General features: G+C 45.8%; 1 protein-coding gene across 1 annotated transcript; it reads right to left on the bottom strand.

The window, feature by feature from the left end:
- Nucleotides 1-1,114: 1,114 nt before the first annotated feature.
- Nucleotides 1,115-15,035, bottom strand: LOC309693958 (CYFIP-related Rac1 interactor B-like). Its single transcript, XM_082513646.1, has 11 exons — nt 14,686-15,035; nt 7,361-7,434; nt 6,662-6,783; nt 5,186-5,291; nt 4,747-4,883; nt 4,574-4,651; nt 4,216-4,332; nt 3,615-3,694; nt 3,402-3,528; nt 3,153-3,223; nt 1,115-3,068 (listed from the first exon to the last, which is right to left on the bottom strand). The coding sequence occupies exons 2-11, from the start codon at nt 7,431-7,433 to the stop codon at nt 2,999-3,001; spliced, it is 981 nt and encodes a 326-aa protein (XP_082369772.1). The 5' UTR covers nt 7,434; nt 14,686-15,035; the 3' UTR covers nt 1,115-2,998.
- Between the last annotated feature and the right edge of the window lie 231 nt (nt 15,036-15,266).

Here is a 15,266-nt window from a genome sequence, read left to right as displayed (position 1 = left end):
ACTGCTTCCAGCCAAGAGTGATGCCATATATGCCCCATAGCTGCAGAAAAGGCTAACATTGTTATCTTTTTACAAAAAAACCAGCTGAACATGAGAGGTTTTTGGACCAATTTTGTGTTCTCCATTCTTTAAGCACCGGTTTGAGCACCGTTTAAGCACCGGCACCGTTTCAAAAGTACCGGTTTGGTACTGGTATCTGATAAAACCTAAACGATACCCATCCCTAGTAAAAACCAAGGAGGAACCTACCCGGGGGATTAATAAAGTTTTATTTTATCTAATTTACTCTAATAACTTTAATCTCAGCCAAACCGGTTTACTCACGAATAAATAAAACACTGAAAAAAGCCCAACAATAACATTTTTAGGTTGTCTAAGTGACTTATATATTACGTTTAACCTGAGTAGCGAAAGTCCACGGTGATCTGAAAATGATGTGCCGGGAGTTGTGCCGTTCTCGAGCTCTCGGCTCGCTATCGAGCTGGTGGGTAACAGACGTCTCCGAAAACGTCAAAGCACTTATGCAAATATGCGAAATCTTGATAAACCGAGCAGATATTTCAAGTTTACACGCCCACGTTCTCGCCTGAAAATATGTTAAAAGTTTATTTTGTTACCCAGAAAGATTAGTATGAGTAATTTTAAAACTTAGTAGAGGCCGCCATTGTTGGAAACTGGAGTTTGGCTGGGCTGCGCTATGAATTCTGGGATATGGTGGGCCACGAAGGACACACCCGACCCATCCTTCAAATTTGGGGAAAAGGAGGACGCATTTGTCGGCTGCATTCGGAGGAATGCAGCCTTCGGCACGTCGCTGTGACGTAATCTGTCTACAAATGCGTCCTCAGGAGGACGCAGCCCATGAATTTGGACACGAGCTTTTGGCTTCATTTTTGCACAATGGGAGGAGGCGGTGTCGCGTCGTCCATCTTTTATACAGTCATTGGTCCCGACTTTAGAAGGACGTCGTCATCCAGCGAACACAAAGGTCAAACCTGCTGCTTAGTGCGCCCCCCTGTGGTCTGATGAGTGACGCTGAAACCTTTGATTAGTTAACTGCTGTGTGGACGCTCCCACTCAGGACTTGATGATGACATGAGAGACAGACGCATCATTCTTAAAAATGTAAAAAGTTTATTTTGCCAACACAGACATCATTTCAAACACTTAATGCCATACAGTCCCTGAAACGGCAGCGCTAACATACAAAGCAAAACAAGAAGCTCAAAGTTTCCAGTCAGCCGGCCCAAAGTAAAGTCCTCCTCGGTTTCCCTCGTACCTCATCCTCCTCATCATCATCATCACAGTGGTTCTTTGGTTGGCCGATACCCGCTCTCAGCCCCTCCCCTCCCCCCGACAGTTTTGTGTTAGAGGATTTCAAACCTCAACAATGTTTCAGTCTAAGCTTAACAAATGAAAGATAAATTGAGCTGAGTGTAAAGAACATACATGAAACCACAGAGAACTATTTGAAACGGTGTGTTTGGTTAAACCAGGGGACCAAATGAGGAATTAAAGCTTTTCCACCAAAGAAACTTCAACGTACCATCAAATAATTAGAACAACTCAGCACAGTCATAAAACAAGAAAACGAGAACACTGAAAAGGCCTCAGATTTACCATCAGGCTGAAACATCTCAGCTCGATGAAACTCTTCTGTAATGTTTGAGATGGCTAAACCAGTTTTGGCTGTGACGTTTTGCACCGCTGACCTCACCTCACTGCAGACATCAACAAACTACATTTCATTAAAGTTAAGAAATAAAAGTGTGAGTTGTGCAGAGCAGGACTCCACACACGGCCGTGGTGACGGGTTGGTTTTCCTGCCTGTTGGTTTGGTTTGATAAAGATTTTGGAAACAACAGCAGCAGCGGTTCAAGACCCTAAAAACATACTAATGCTCATTTTATAAATGTGAGGGGGAAAAACATTCTCAGAAGAGGACAATAAAATCTGCCTCTCCAGGAGTTTCAGATGGTTTCCATAATGTTTGGATCTTGTTCCGCTGGTGTGAGAGGACTGGTGGAGAAAATAGATCCTCAAAATAACCACAGAGGGTTTTTTTTTTCTTTGAGGAACGACAGCCGAGGAGTTCAATCAGATAAAAGCTGTCTTGGGTTCTTAAAAAAAATTGTGATGGAAAAGAGGCCAAAGTGGTGATTGAACCACCAAAACACTTAAACAGATGGACGCTGACTGATCTGTGCTGCTTTGAAGGCGACCGACTCGCATTCACGTCACTGAGCGTTACAGACGACCTGCTGAGCGCTCGCTCCGCAGGCTTGGAGATTTTAGTCGTGTGGTCGACTTTTTTAAGCCCTCTGACATCAAACTGCTGCGACCTCACTTTTGATTGTTTCTGTTTTATGAATGAGACCCAATCAGCTGCAGGCAGACCTCCAGGTTTTCCATGCGTCTGAAATTTTACCCACATGGCTGTCCATCATCATCATCATCGCCACTGGTGAACTTTCCTGTTTACTTCTGTTTCCTGCATTTACAACGTGAAGTCTAAAAGGCCAGAGTGACACTCTGTTCACTGGCTTTTCTTACTTTCCTAGCTTCTTTGTAAACTTTGCTAATGACAGAGGTGTGGATGCGACATCATCATCAGGATGCTTTTAGGCTGGAACAAACGCCTCCACCAGAGGGCGCCGATATGTTTTCTGCATGTGTGACTTTCTGTAAATTTGCAATAACCAGCAAAAGAGATTTAAGACATTAAGTCAGCTGTACTACTGCTAATGCCCACCAGGTGGCCTGTAAACCACACATGACGTGAATGCGAGTCGAGTTCATATTTAACCAATTGTTCTTGGTTTATGTCCTTTTTTCCCTTTTTTTAAAAAAAATTCTTAACAACAAAAACAGCTTTTTTTCAAAATGACAGTTTAAAACAATAATCACAGAAATATTAGATAAAGGTTTGTTCAGTAGTTCTTTTGAAATTCGGACCAAACACTGTGACCTCCCTGCAGCCTTCCAGTTTCATGTCGGGTTAATTTTGCTGCAGCATGTTTTTGATCTGCTTGGAGGTAGTCTCATCGTTCAGATGTTTGGTCGTGTACCTGCAGGGGTGAAAGGGTGGAGCTCGTTTAAAGCCTGTTTGGCTGTGCTGGTGGTTTTGATGTGTTTGTGCGGCGAGTACACACCTGAGAGCGTTCAGTAAACCCTCCACGCTGCTGGGCGGCTGCTCCTTCAGCACTCGGATGCACCCTTTCATCTGAAAAGCACCAAAAACCAAACGTTGATTGATCCCTGCAGACACAGGCTGAGGTTTCATGCTCAGCAGATTCGTGGGAAACGACAACGGGGGTGATTTTCTTAAACTGTGAGGAGATCATTGCAGAAGTGTGCAGGGTTATTTGTAAAATTTTAAAAAGTTATGTGTGCTAACTTACATCTATATTGGAGGTCTTAACGAAGGCTCCAGCTGGGTGAACGTGGTCGTACAGGATGATGACGCCGACCATCACGCGGAGGCAGAATAACACGGTCTCCTCGCTCGCAAAGCGACTGCGATACTCCCTGCGCACAAACACACACAGTCATGAATCTGCTTCATGACAGAGAAACGGTGATCGTGGTGTGTTCAGGGACACGTCAGGACTTACGGTGTGTCCAGCATCACTTTACACACGCTGGCCATCGTGCTCAGGCAGTCTGTTGTGTTTTCGATCGGCACCTCCGGATGCTGAGCAACAAAAATCAGAATCAGTTTATCAAACTGTGTTTTCACAGTCGGTGCTGAGGCTGCCCTCTGCTGGTGGGTTATAAAAACAAAAACCAGCATACAGTTCTGTGTATTAAAAAAACTGCAAATAAAAAAGTCCTGAAGTACACAGACTGAATCTCATACTGAGCCTCTGCAGCTTTATTCTTCTGTTTTAGCTCCTCAGCCTTTAAGCCAGCTTTCACCTGATTGGCCGGCTGTTTGAACTGTTGTAGGTGGGTGGAGGCCTCAGTATGCACTCTCACCATATGACATCATGCAGATGAACTGTGTTGGGAGCAGTTTGCAGCTCGTACACAGACCTCGTTATTAGAGACTGAGATCATGTGTAATGTGAGCATCCAGGAACAGGAGACTCAGACAGGAAGTAGAGAAAAGTTCCCTCAGGTAACATTTCAGGGCGGTACTGAAGGATGTAAAAAACCTCCAGCGGTGAAGACATAGAAACCCTGAATCAGAAGTGAAAGTGTGCAGGAACTTACATCTGAGACAAACTTCGACGTGGCGTCGCTTAGCGTCTTCAGCATCGGCGTGGCGCTGGCGTAAAACAGAGACATCCGATTGGCCAGCTCATTGTTGACTTCACTGCCTGCTTCAGACTGAAAAATTGGCAGTTTGTAAGTTTATAAAGTGAATTTAAATCAATGTAGACGTGAGATTTGTAAGTTTGCAGAGACCTGTGAGGTGAAGCTTCTGTTCTCTGAGACATTTACAGCCTGGGCTGCAGCCATCTTTTATATACAGGCCGTCATTTTACAGCATTCATGTGGTTTTTTATTCTCGTTCAATCATTGCGACATATTTTAGATTTTCAGATGCATTTTGGAGCTGTTTGCTTACAGACAGGTTGTTGATTCGCATGCGGCTGATGGTGCGACGGTAGTAGCTGAAGTCATTCTGGATGGCGGGGTTGGTCATCTGGAGCAATCAGAAAAGGAGATGAAGAACATGAAGAGGAGGATGAGCAGTGAATAACAGAGACGAAGAGCAGAGGAGGAGGAGGGGGAGCGGACCTTGAGCTCGTCGAAGCGTAGCGTGAAGTGCAGGATGTGGGCGAACTGCCGGGCCAGAGCCTGCTTCTGCTCCAGGTGCTGAGTGGGAGTGGAGCTGGAGCTGGTGAGGACGTCCAGGAGACACTGCAGGCTGGTCTCTGTGGGACGCGGTAGAAAGCACCTCTTTGATCAGGCCGAACAGTGTGAACGTTAGCTGCTAACATCCCTGAAACGTTTCTGCATCTGTGTGTGTGTGTGTGTGTGTGTGTGTGTGTGTGTGTGTGTGTGTGTGTGTGGTTATGAAACCAAATACATACAGAGGAGCAGCACAAACAGAAAAAGGTTATTAAAGAAGGTTATGCTTCTTCCTGCTCCTTTTGAACATTGTTATTTATTTATGTTTGTTTTGTTTGTAATATTCAAACGTGCTGAAGCTGAAGCAGCCGTCTGTGGTTCTTACCGAGCTTCTGGGAGAACTCATAGAAGGTTTTGAGCTTTATAACCAGAGGAACGACAGCAGACCAGGCCTTCTCCTGCACGCCCTCCACACTGGGATTCTGGATCGCCTGCACACACACACACACACACACACACACACACTGTTGTTATTATTCTTTCCTGCACGTTTCTCTGCTTTTTCACGTTGGCTGTGACCCAATCAGCTGCTTCCTGTGTCACTGTTTGACAGGGAGCGGCTGTTTGCTGCAGTGATCGCCCTCTGGTGGACGGCTCTCGCCACTTCCTGCTGACGGCGTTTACATTTACGGCTCAGCGAGTGAAAAGCACGCTCGCACTGAAACATTTGTTCCTGTTTTCTCTCGGATCGCTGACAGCACAGTCTGGCTCATGAACGCAGAAACATTTTTCTTAATCATTACCTGAAATTACTCCGCGGCTTCCTTTGTGTGGTTTTCATTCCTTTTACTTTTTAAACTTTCACTCTCATACTACAGACAGTTTTACAAAGATGTAAACAATAAAAACTGAACCTCCTGAAGCAGCGTCTTCTCATTGCTTTGTTTATGACTGTTTCCTGAATCTGATCAAATTACGTTGATGTTTGTGGTCGCTTTCATCATGTGACCTGTACAGATCAATCTGCTTTATCAGAGGAAAGTCGAACTCAGAGTAGAGACCTCATCTTCCTCATAATCATCATATTTATAACTTGTATTCTCATAATTCAAATATCACAGATTCTCGGGCAGATCTGCGTCTGCCATCATCAAAGTTTGCTTTTATTGATCCTCCTCACACTGAAACATCTTTACACAGATCTGCATTTATCGACCTCTGTGACTCGTCACTGCATCCACCCTGTAAACAGTCGACTATCAAGGATGAAAATACCAAACTAAGACTGTTCACGATCTTTTTCCTGCTGGAAAGTCAAAGAGCTCCAGCAGAGGGTGCGTTTACGTCCCGACGTCAGCAACTTTTATTTTGGAACTTTGTTCATGGAAGACTGGATCTGATAAAAATCTCAAACCCAGACTGCAGCCCGAGTTTGTTTTTCCTCCTCTGTTGAAGCTTCGGTGACGAGAAACAAAAAGCTGGCGTGTCCACGGTGGCGTGAGGAACCGGAGCGCTCGAAGAGCGACCCGTACAGGCCAGCGGCGAAGCCGTAAACGCTTCATGGAGTCTGCACGCAGATTATTTTGGATGCATGTGAGATCACGGCGATATCCACAGGAAGTGGAAATCACACCAAATCTAAAAAGAGGTTTTGATGCCTGTGTGCTCCGAGCTCTCGCTCTTTCACCTGATATGCTTTTGCATCACGTTTCTTCTCACTGCTGGAAGTGAGAAATCTTTTTTCCTGCACGATAACAGGAAGAACACTGACGCCGTTTCCTGTGACATCACTCTCACGCACAGCGCTGTAATCATAACGGCCCGCGCACACGCATGTCTTCGTCTGTGTGCTCAGTCTCACCTGTCGTATCTCCTCTCCTGCCCCTTTGTACGACTGCAGGTCCTCCAGGATGACCTGAGCCTCCGTCAGTACCTGGTTCACCTTCTCCCACACGTCCGTCTCCGACTGTGAGGGCTGAGCGTCTGAAACACAAGATCAGGGTCAAAGGTCGAACTGTCTCAGGTGGACAGCTTATTTGAATGTTTCCTGACGTCACAGATCTGCACATGTGCGTCAGACTGTGGCGTTTAACCTGTTTACTAACCCAACCCGTTAACAAGAACTCGTTAATAAGATTTTTATGTGTAAAAACATGTAATAGGAACATTTTTGTTGAACTTTGGCCTGAAAACAAAAAGCAGCACGTTGTTAATGTTGGTGACCACAAACCCAGACGGGGCAGTGAAACGCTGCATCAGCAACAACGAGCTTTGATTCTGAAACACAGTCACACAAATCACTGAGCTTTTCTACACAGTCTGAATCCTTTCACTGAAGCCCCCCCACACCCACACCCACCCACCCGGTGACATAAAGAAACTCGAAAGCTTCATGTTGACAAAGACTTTCTGTATTTACTGTTTACTAAGTGAAAGGTGAGCTTAAAGAAAAGGTCTGAACAGCCTGACGTGAACACAGGTCTGTGTGTGTCTGTATGTGTGTGTGTGTGTGTGTGTGTGTGTGTGTGTGTGTGTGTGTGTGTGTGTGTGTGTGTCTCACTCTCAAAGTCCAGGAAGAAGTTTCCACCGTTGTTGTCGATGTCTCTGGTTAATACCTTGATCAGGTTCCCCATGCTGTAAAAACAATCACGGCGTCAGCGAACAGATTCGGAGCTGCACACGTGCGATTCACAGAGATGCAGCCGTGCTGCAGCATGATGAAACATTCAAACCGACACACTGAAGTATTCAAACACAACGACACATGTATCGATGCATCACTGAGATTCTTTTCAAACCAGCACACAGCTCAGTCTGTAACATGCTGGTAAGATCTTTAGCTTCATTTTCCATTTGGTGGCAAAGGAAGAAGAAGAGGTCAAAGCTACTGGATGCTGTGCTTCAAAAGTAAGTTTAAGAGTCCTACACCCTTTAACGTGAAACACTGACGATACCTGATCCAAGCCAGGATATTGGTTCATGTTTCACATTTCCACCTGTGGTTTTTCTGTGTTTGCAGGCCTGCGTTTCCTCAGTGCGTCGAGAGTTTCACGTTCTGTCTCTCAGACTCGGAGAGGAGCCCTCCGAACTCTGTCACACCCAATCTGGGATGAATCAGAGCTTCCATTATGAAACTGCTGGAGTTCTGGTGCAGCGTGTCCCTACCAGCTTGGCTTTATTTCACAGTTTTGTAATTTATGGGGTGTTCCACAATATCTGTCAGAGCTTATGAAACCTCCAGTGTGGGGTAAGTAGAAAACTTAAGCACTGTTCAGCGGCTTTACCTGGAAACATAAACAGAAATCCTCCCGGCGTCTGAGAACTGACCCTTTAAATGGATCAGAGCTGCCTGAGTCACCAGATCAACACCAAACACAGAATGTGAGCACAGATTTAACAGTGTGAGATCAGGATTTCTTCACGTCTCTTAGATGTAGTGAGACTTTTAATTGCTTGGAAGAAACACCGGCAGAGAGCAGTGGGTGCATCTTCACCTGTTATCAGAGCTATCAGCTGGATGCTGCTACAGCCGCAGCCTTTACAGGCAGCACTGAATAAGAAGACAGAACAGGATACGCGCGTTTCACGGTCAGAATAAAGACACGATGTGTTCGCACAATCGAAACCACTCACTGTGCGCACACTCACTGTAACAGAGGTGAAAACACTGATTTCACAGTGAAAATTCAGCCTCACACATTAAACACTGATGTTCAGCAGACAGAGACGAGTCACAGAGGAAAACATGGCCGAACAAAAAGACGGTTAAATAAAGAAATGCAATTAAACCAGGAAACTGGTGAACCACTTCAGGTTGGGGTTAGCTAGAATTTTAGCCACATGCTAACCCTAAACCAAGAAAATAGAGCTGGTTATTCTTCAGATGAGGAGTCAAACAGACACTTTGGCCTCTGATGTCAGATTCCCACTTGGTAGTATGGAGGGGTGAATGTGAACGTAGCCATAAACCTATACCTGGTGGATGCTAACAGGTCTGTGCTAAAAGGAGCAGCTATGAAGATTAGCATCGATGCAAACATTCAGCAAAAGATCACTCTGGATGTTTGAGTCCACCAGGACTGAAGTCTGAGTCCGGAACAACGATCTTTATCCAGAAGAAGAAGAACACATGGCCCGACCTCATTTCAGTTCAGTTTTATTTATACAAATACCAAATCACAACAACAGTCGCATCAAGGAGAGGAGCTTTATACTGTAAGCTAGACCCTACACTAATAACTACAGAGAAAAACCCAACAATCATATGACCCCCTATGAGCAGCACTTTGGCGACAGTGGGAAGGAAAAACTCCCTTTTAACAGGAAGAAACCTCCGGCAGAACCAGGCTCAGGGAGGGGCGGGGCCATCTGCTGTGACCAGTTGGGGCAGGGCCGGTGTCCTGCAGGTTTTAGATCTCACCTTGGGTCAACACACCTGAATCACATGATTAGTTCGTTACCAGGCCTCTGGAGAACTTCAGGACATGGTGAGGAGCTAATTTAGCCATTTAAATCAGCTGTGTTGGATCAAGGACATCTAAAACCTGCAGGGACACCGGCCCTCGAGGCCTGGAGTTGCCCACTCCTGGGTTGGGCTGAGAGAAGGAAGACAGGATAAAGACCTCAACATCACGGAGCCAGTCTGGATTACTTAAAGCACAGGTGTCGAACTCCAGGCCTCGAGGGCCAGTGTCCTGCAGGTTTTAGATGTGGCCTTGATCCAACACAGCTGATTTAAATGCCTCCTCAACATGTCTTGAAGTTCTCCAGAGGCCTGGTAATGAACTAATCATTTGATTCAGGTGTGTTGACCCAGGATGAGCTCTAAACCCTGCAGGACACCAGCCCTCGAGGCCTGGAGTTCGACACCCCTGACTTAAAGAGACACAAGGTCCGCTATAAACTGTATATAAAAGATGCCCATGCCCACTGTGATTGACTGATTTCAGAGTCCATGACATTAACAGTAATCAGCAGGTATCTGTGCGATGCACACGTGCAGTCTATGGATGCAGCCTGCTAACCAAGCTAGTTCACCTTAGCTTGACCCTCTCGTCCAAATATGGATACTCGGGGCTTCATTAAAACCACAGCAGCAGACAAAACATCACCGCTAAGGCTTCAAAATGTGAACTCCAACCAACAATGTGTAACGCCGGCCACATCCATCCTTTATTTACAGTCTCTCACTGAGACACAAGCTAACGTGGAGTGAAATCAGTTTTTACTCCACTGCTGCTGTTTAAAAAGAAGGACGTCACTTTGTTTGTTCGCTATACATCAGTCAGAGACTCTGGGACACATTTTCTGTAATTTCAGTGTTTTTAACCATCTCACATGTCTGACAGGCCCAGCTGACAGGCAGCATTCATGCTGAGCATTCAGATTTACTGCTGCTGATGTCACACCACATGTGAAACAAGCTGCAGGTTTTGGTTCTCTGTTCAGATGAACGACATCTGATGTTCTTGTCCAGGAGCGACAGCCTCACTGGCTGCTGGAGTTTTTAGTTTGAGTATCTGCAGAGCTGCTGCACGATTTCACTGCTGTTCCTAATAAAGTGTCTGGTGAGTGCATGTCTCCATTAGGTGGAAGTGGAACCTAAATTCTACCTCAGAGGAAACACAACAAACGGACAGTGGGTGACACAGAGTGGGTTTTACTGGAGAAACGGTGCGTTTGTGTGAAATCTGCTGCAGAGGAAACTGAAGCTTTCTGTCAGACTTTAAGTTTCAGCTGCAAACCAATTCAAACTGAAAGAAAACGTTTGCTTGCGTTGCGTTTGCGGGCTGCAAGCTGAACTGGAAGCAGCGCCTGCTTGTTGAAAACAGTCAAAAGAGGAAGTGATGAAGTCTCTGAAAGTTTGGCCTAAATTTAAAAACAGAGGAAGTAACGCAGACCGAGCAGCTCGGGTCAGGTAAGAAAGACACTGGGTGAAAATAAGAAGTCCAAGCTGCACCGATAACACATACCCAAACCAAAACATCTATTCTGAGTTCGTCTTCTTCTGACAACGACAGAAAACCTCTTAATGTTTCATCAAGCTCACATTTAGCTGCAGAGGAAGTTTCCACAGCGCTCACATGAAACTCTGAGCATTTACGTGAACTGCTCCTCTAATCCTTGGCGATTTCCTCTTTATCTGCGGCACAGCTTCAGTCGCTTAAAGCCTGCCCGTGTAGTAAATGGCCTGTATTTATATAGCGCTTTTCTAGTCCCTAAGGACCCCAAAGCGCTTTACATATCCAGTCATCCACCCATTCACACACTGGTGTGCAAAGTTCAAGTTCATTTCAGCACATTCTTGTAAACTTTCTCTGCAATCACCTCTTATTATAACACCTTTGAAGCCGTCTCCTGATCTACAAGTGTGACGGAGCACAAAGCAGCCGACACAGGAGAAAAACCTCACCTACACTGATGTGCTAAACCTCACATTCTCACTGAAGTCTTTCTGCAGAGTCCCAGCTGGTAAATGTACTGATCTGCTGACAGATAGACCAGAATAATACACGTGATACATTTATAAAAGTCTTTTCTTTATTTATCCTCAATCTGAGTCTGCTGCTCTGTTAATCTCTGAGAATATTCACAAGCTGTAAAGATATCCTCGATCATGTGTTGTGCTGTGCAGAAATAAATGAGATGTCAGAGTGTGAAGCTGCTTCTCTCTGCTTGGTGTCAAACTAAAGTTCCTCTTATGCTGAATGAACTGCGGCGGGTATCAGTGATTAAGTTGAATATAAAAACCAGTCAGACGTCCTGTTTTACTTCTTTAAAGTGCTAATAACGGAGTTTTCTGTTCGGTGTTTGGTCAGTTGGGAGCTAAGTGGGTGTTTAAAGCAGCTGAGCTAAAATTAACAAATCTTCCCCTCCATTAATAACTAACCCACTGAAATGTGATGTTGTTTTAAGGAACATGTGGTTTGCAGAAAATTCTTTATGAGGAACCGTTCATCCCGACAGTTTGAAGCAGATTCGTTAGAAATGAGTGTGCGCTTCATTTTCCCCGCCAGGTCTTTACTTCAGACTCAGAGCAGGAAACTGAGCCTGTGATGTGGGGGAAACATCACTTTCTTTCAACCAACCACCAGCGCAGACGAGTCGCCGCCCAAACAAGCTGGACAGGGCGTGCCTACTGCAAGTACTGTATATAAAAGATGGAGGGCGGCGTTCTGAGTGTTGCATCCAACCAAATCTGATTAAGATCCTACACTCAGCAACACCGAAGCTCAGACTTGGTATTCTCTCAGTGCATTAACCTCACTGCAGTTACATTAGTGGTCAGATAATCTCACTAAAGCCTCCCACAACACAAACACAGTCCAGCAGTGAAGTTCAGGAACTCGGGTCAGCTGAGGTGAAGCTAAGTTTTGGTATCAGGCGGAAAAGTTTTAACATGAGAGTCTCACTGCTGGAGCCTCCAGTGGGCATTAGAGGAATTGCGGCACGTGGCACAGAAGAACCAGTCAACAAAAACAAAACTTGACATTAAGACGTTCCAAACTGACACGTTTCACAAAATTAGCAGCTTGACCCTGATGTAGACTTTGGTAATCCTGCACAGGTTTCAGGCTCCAAGTCTGTTTGGAGCAGGTGAATAAAGCTAACACGGGGCCAAAACAGCTCAAACTCTGAGAGAAACCTTTTCAGAGCATGTGGATGTGAACCACAAACAGCGAGACTGCTGGATGTTAGAGGATGGAGGAGTTATACAAGGATGGAGGCACAGAGGCTGTTTGTGCTGATGTGAGGACAGTCTGAGGCTCTGGTTTGGCCTGAGGTACCAAAAACACTCTTTTACAGATTTTACACATTTACCATCAGAGAAAAGCATCAAACCCTTGAATCCTGACATTCAACGAGTTAAACTGAGAAAATGTTTTTCTCCTGAAAGCTTCACGACTAATTTACACTGTGCTGATAGTACCACTGTACTCGAGTATATCACTGCCTGCATTTATCTGTCAGTTACTGTTTGCCAGCACGAAGCTCTGCCACCATCAGTCCGTGCAGCAGCCACACCGAGCTGTGATCACCTGTCGGTGACTCTCAGCTGACATGAAACACAGGAGAGCAGAAATATTCAGGCAGAAGAGAACGAAATGACGACGACTCAAATGTCGAAGCATTTGCAATAAAACGCATCTGAGGTCTCAAAGTTCAGCGTCGCTGTGCACCAACTTATTTTTGCTTGGTGGTGATTCTAATTATACTTAAGTGAAACAGCTCGAACTTCCTCCAAACTCTGCTGATGTGCACATAAACCAGATTGTTCTGGTTAAAAATGTAGTTGTTTGTGTTTGCTGCGTGAGATGTTCCTCCCTGCTGGAGATTTGATCCAACATTCACTGTGAGATGGCTTCATTTAAAACGACTCAGAAAACATCATCTTACCCGCTTAAAGCAGCCGAGTTACACCAGTTGGTTTATTCAGTGTGCAGAACTGAAGTGACGTTAAAAGATATCCCAAAATAAAAGAGCTCGGCTTCAGACTACTCTAGGTCGGCACATTTTATTTCAAAATGTGCCGACCTGTGAGTTACGTCGACTTAATGTAGAGAACAACGGCTAAAGAGCTCTGAGTTAAAGACTTTACACTAAATAAAGGCCGAGTTTGTGTCTCCTCCCAGGATCGAGCGGGACATCAGTCCGTGAGGTGAAGGTGTTAACCGCTGGACCGCAGAGGCACGACAAGTCATACAAATCATGTCTAAATATTAGACACTGGTATCAACTAATGCACTTCACATCACCTAAAACCAAACACTGAGAAGTTGGCTTTACTTAAAACATCAGTAATGTCAGCGTCATTGAGTCATAGTTACTTATATTTACTTAAGTACTTAAGGGTCGAAAGTTACATCTGCTTAATATAGAATCAGTTAATATGACTTTCGTTTTTACAGCTAACGAAGAAACTCAAACACTGAATACAAGTAAACCTCAAACGTTTGTATATTTTAAGTTTAAAGCAGTTTATTAAACTTTATTTCAGGACATTTTCTAATAAAATAAACTCACTGCCTCAAAAACTGACTTAAGCTCACTTTTAGAGGTGCGAGTTAAACTAGCAGGTTAGTAAATTTAGGAGAACATAAGTTGAAGCTCATCAGCTGGGACACTTTACACAGATAAGAGAGTTTATATCGTTTCATAATCTGCAGCTGGTGTTTTGGTGAAGATCAGTGAATTGAACGTGTCTGCTGTTTGATGGTTGTCAGGTTTTACGCCCGTGTTTGATAAATGAAGCTCAAACACAGCTTTAAACAGTAAGAGTTTAACTGGATTCCATCAGGATCCATAAACAGTGATGTGCAGCTGACACGGAGCTGCTGTGCAGTAAACACGGAGTCGGCCATGATGATGCTGACAGTTTCACTCATCAGTGCGCGCTTCTCCTTTCTCCTCCGCACTTTCAGCGGAGACTCTGCTCCTCTTTCAGGGAGTCTCAGAGCTGTGAGCCCGCTTCAGGAGCTTCGTCTGCTGCGTCAAACTGTGATCACAGAGCTCCTCGCGCCGCCCGACAGTCGGGCTGACCGGAAGCAGCGCGTGCCAGCGGCTCCGGCTCTGTCTGCGTAAAAACGCGTAACCGAGCGGCTCGTTCCCCGCGGCACACACACGCCGCTTCGCCCGGAGCGCCACGGAGCTCCAGATTGGCGCTGAGGCGCATTTGAGCCGTGATCCGCGGACAGAGGCGCTGCGGCTGCAGGAAGAGGAACTTTTTACCCTGCGGAGTTTTTCTCGGAGTCTGCAGATTGCAGGACCTGACATGTCTGATCTGAGACCAGGATCCACCCAGAGCACTGGTCGCCCCCCTCCTCCCTGCAAATCCACCACCACCCTCCCTCTCCCCACAACACGGCCCCCCTCTGCCCTCCTCACCTTCACTGATAGCTGATCGATAGCTGCGGATCGATGCCGTGCGTCCGGGCTCCGGTGTGTCCGCGGTGGTCCAGGTGTCTCCCGGCGGTCCGCCTTCTCTACATGCTGCGCGAGTGTGAACCCGGAAAACAACCGCGCGGCACTCCGTTAACTATAAAAGGAGTGATTTCCTCAGGAGGAACTGAGCGAGCAGCCAATCAGCGAGCCGTGACGGCAGCAACTGCAGCTGCAACCTCACGGTCGACCGACGGAGGCAACCCGAGCTCCGGTGCAACTAAAACACAAAAGCAGAGCCTCGAGGCACGAGTCTGCGCACTGCTGCAGTCTCACAAACACCAGGCATCACCAGAAAGTAGCTCCACGGGTTTTATATCACAACCATCGTCACGGAGACGTCACAGCAGAGTTATAACAACTCCAGGCTGTCCGAAGAAATCATAAAAACATCGTTTCCGTCAGTCAGCCGCGTGTTTGTGTCTCTGCTGCGCACACGAAACACTCTGCATCCATCACTCCACAAAACTTATAAAACACACAGTAACTACAGACTCGTTTATGGCATCATGTGTTTTAATCTCTGT

This window comes from Aulonocara stuartgranti (assembly GCF_965226115.1).
Source record: "Aulonocara stuartgranti genome assembly, chromosome: 18".
In the NCBI taxonomy this organism is placed as follows: domain Eukaryota; kingdom Metazoa; phylum Chordata; class Actinopteri; order Cichliformes; family Cichlidae; genus Aulonocara; species Aulonocara stuartgranti.
Note: the sequence above shows the minus strand (reverse complement) of the source record. Positions and strands in the feature narration are given on the sequence as shown.

Bases quoted from the DNA above. Each gene is read 5' to 3' on its own strand.
- LOC309693958 (XM_082513646.1), bottom strand. From the start codon at position 7,433: ATGGGGAACCTGATCAAGGTATTAACCAGAGACATCGACAACAACGGT. The intron at 4,333-4,573 runs GTAAGCAAACAG...CCAATTTTTCAG, and splicing joins TGCGAATCAACAACCTGTCT to TCTGAAGCAGGCAGTGAAGT. The intron at 3,224-3,401 runs GTAAGTTAGCAC...GGTGCTTTTCAG, and splicing joins TTAAGACCTCCAATATAGAT to ATGAAAGGGTGCATCCGAGT.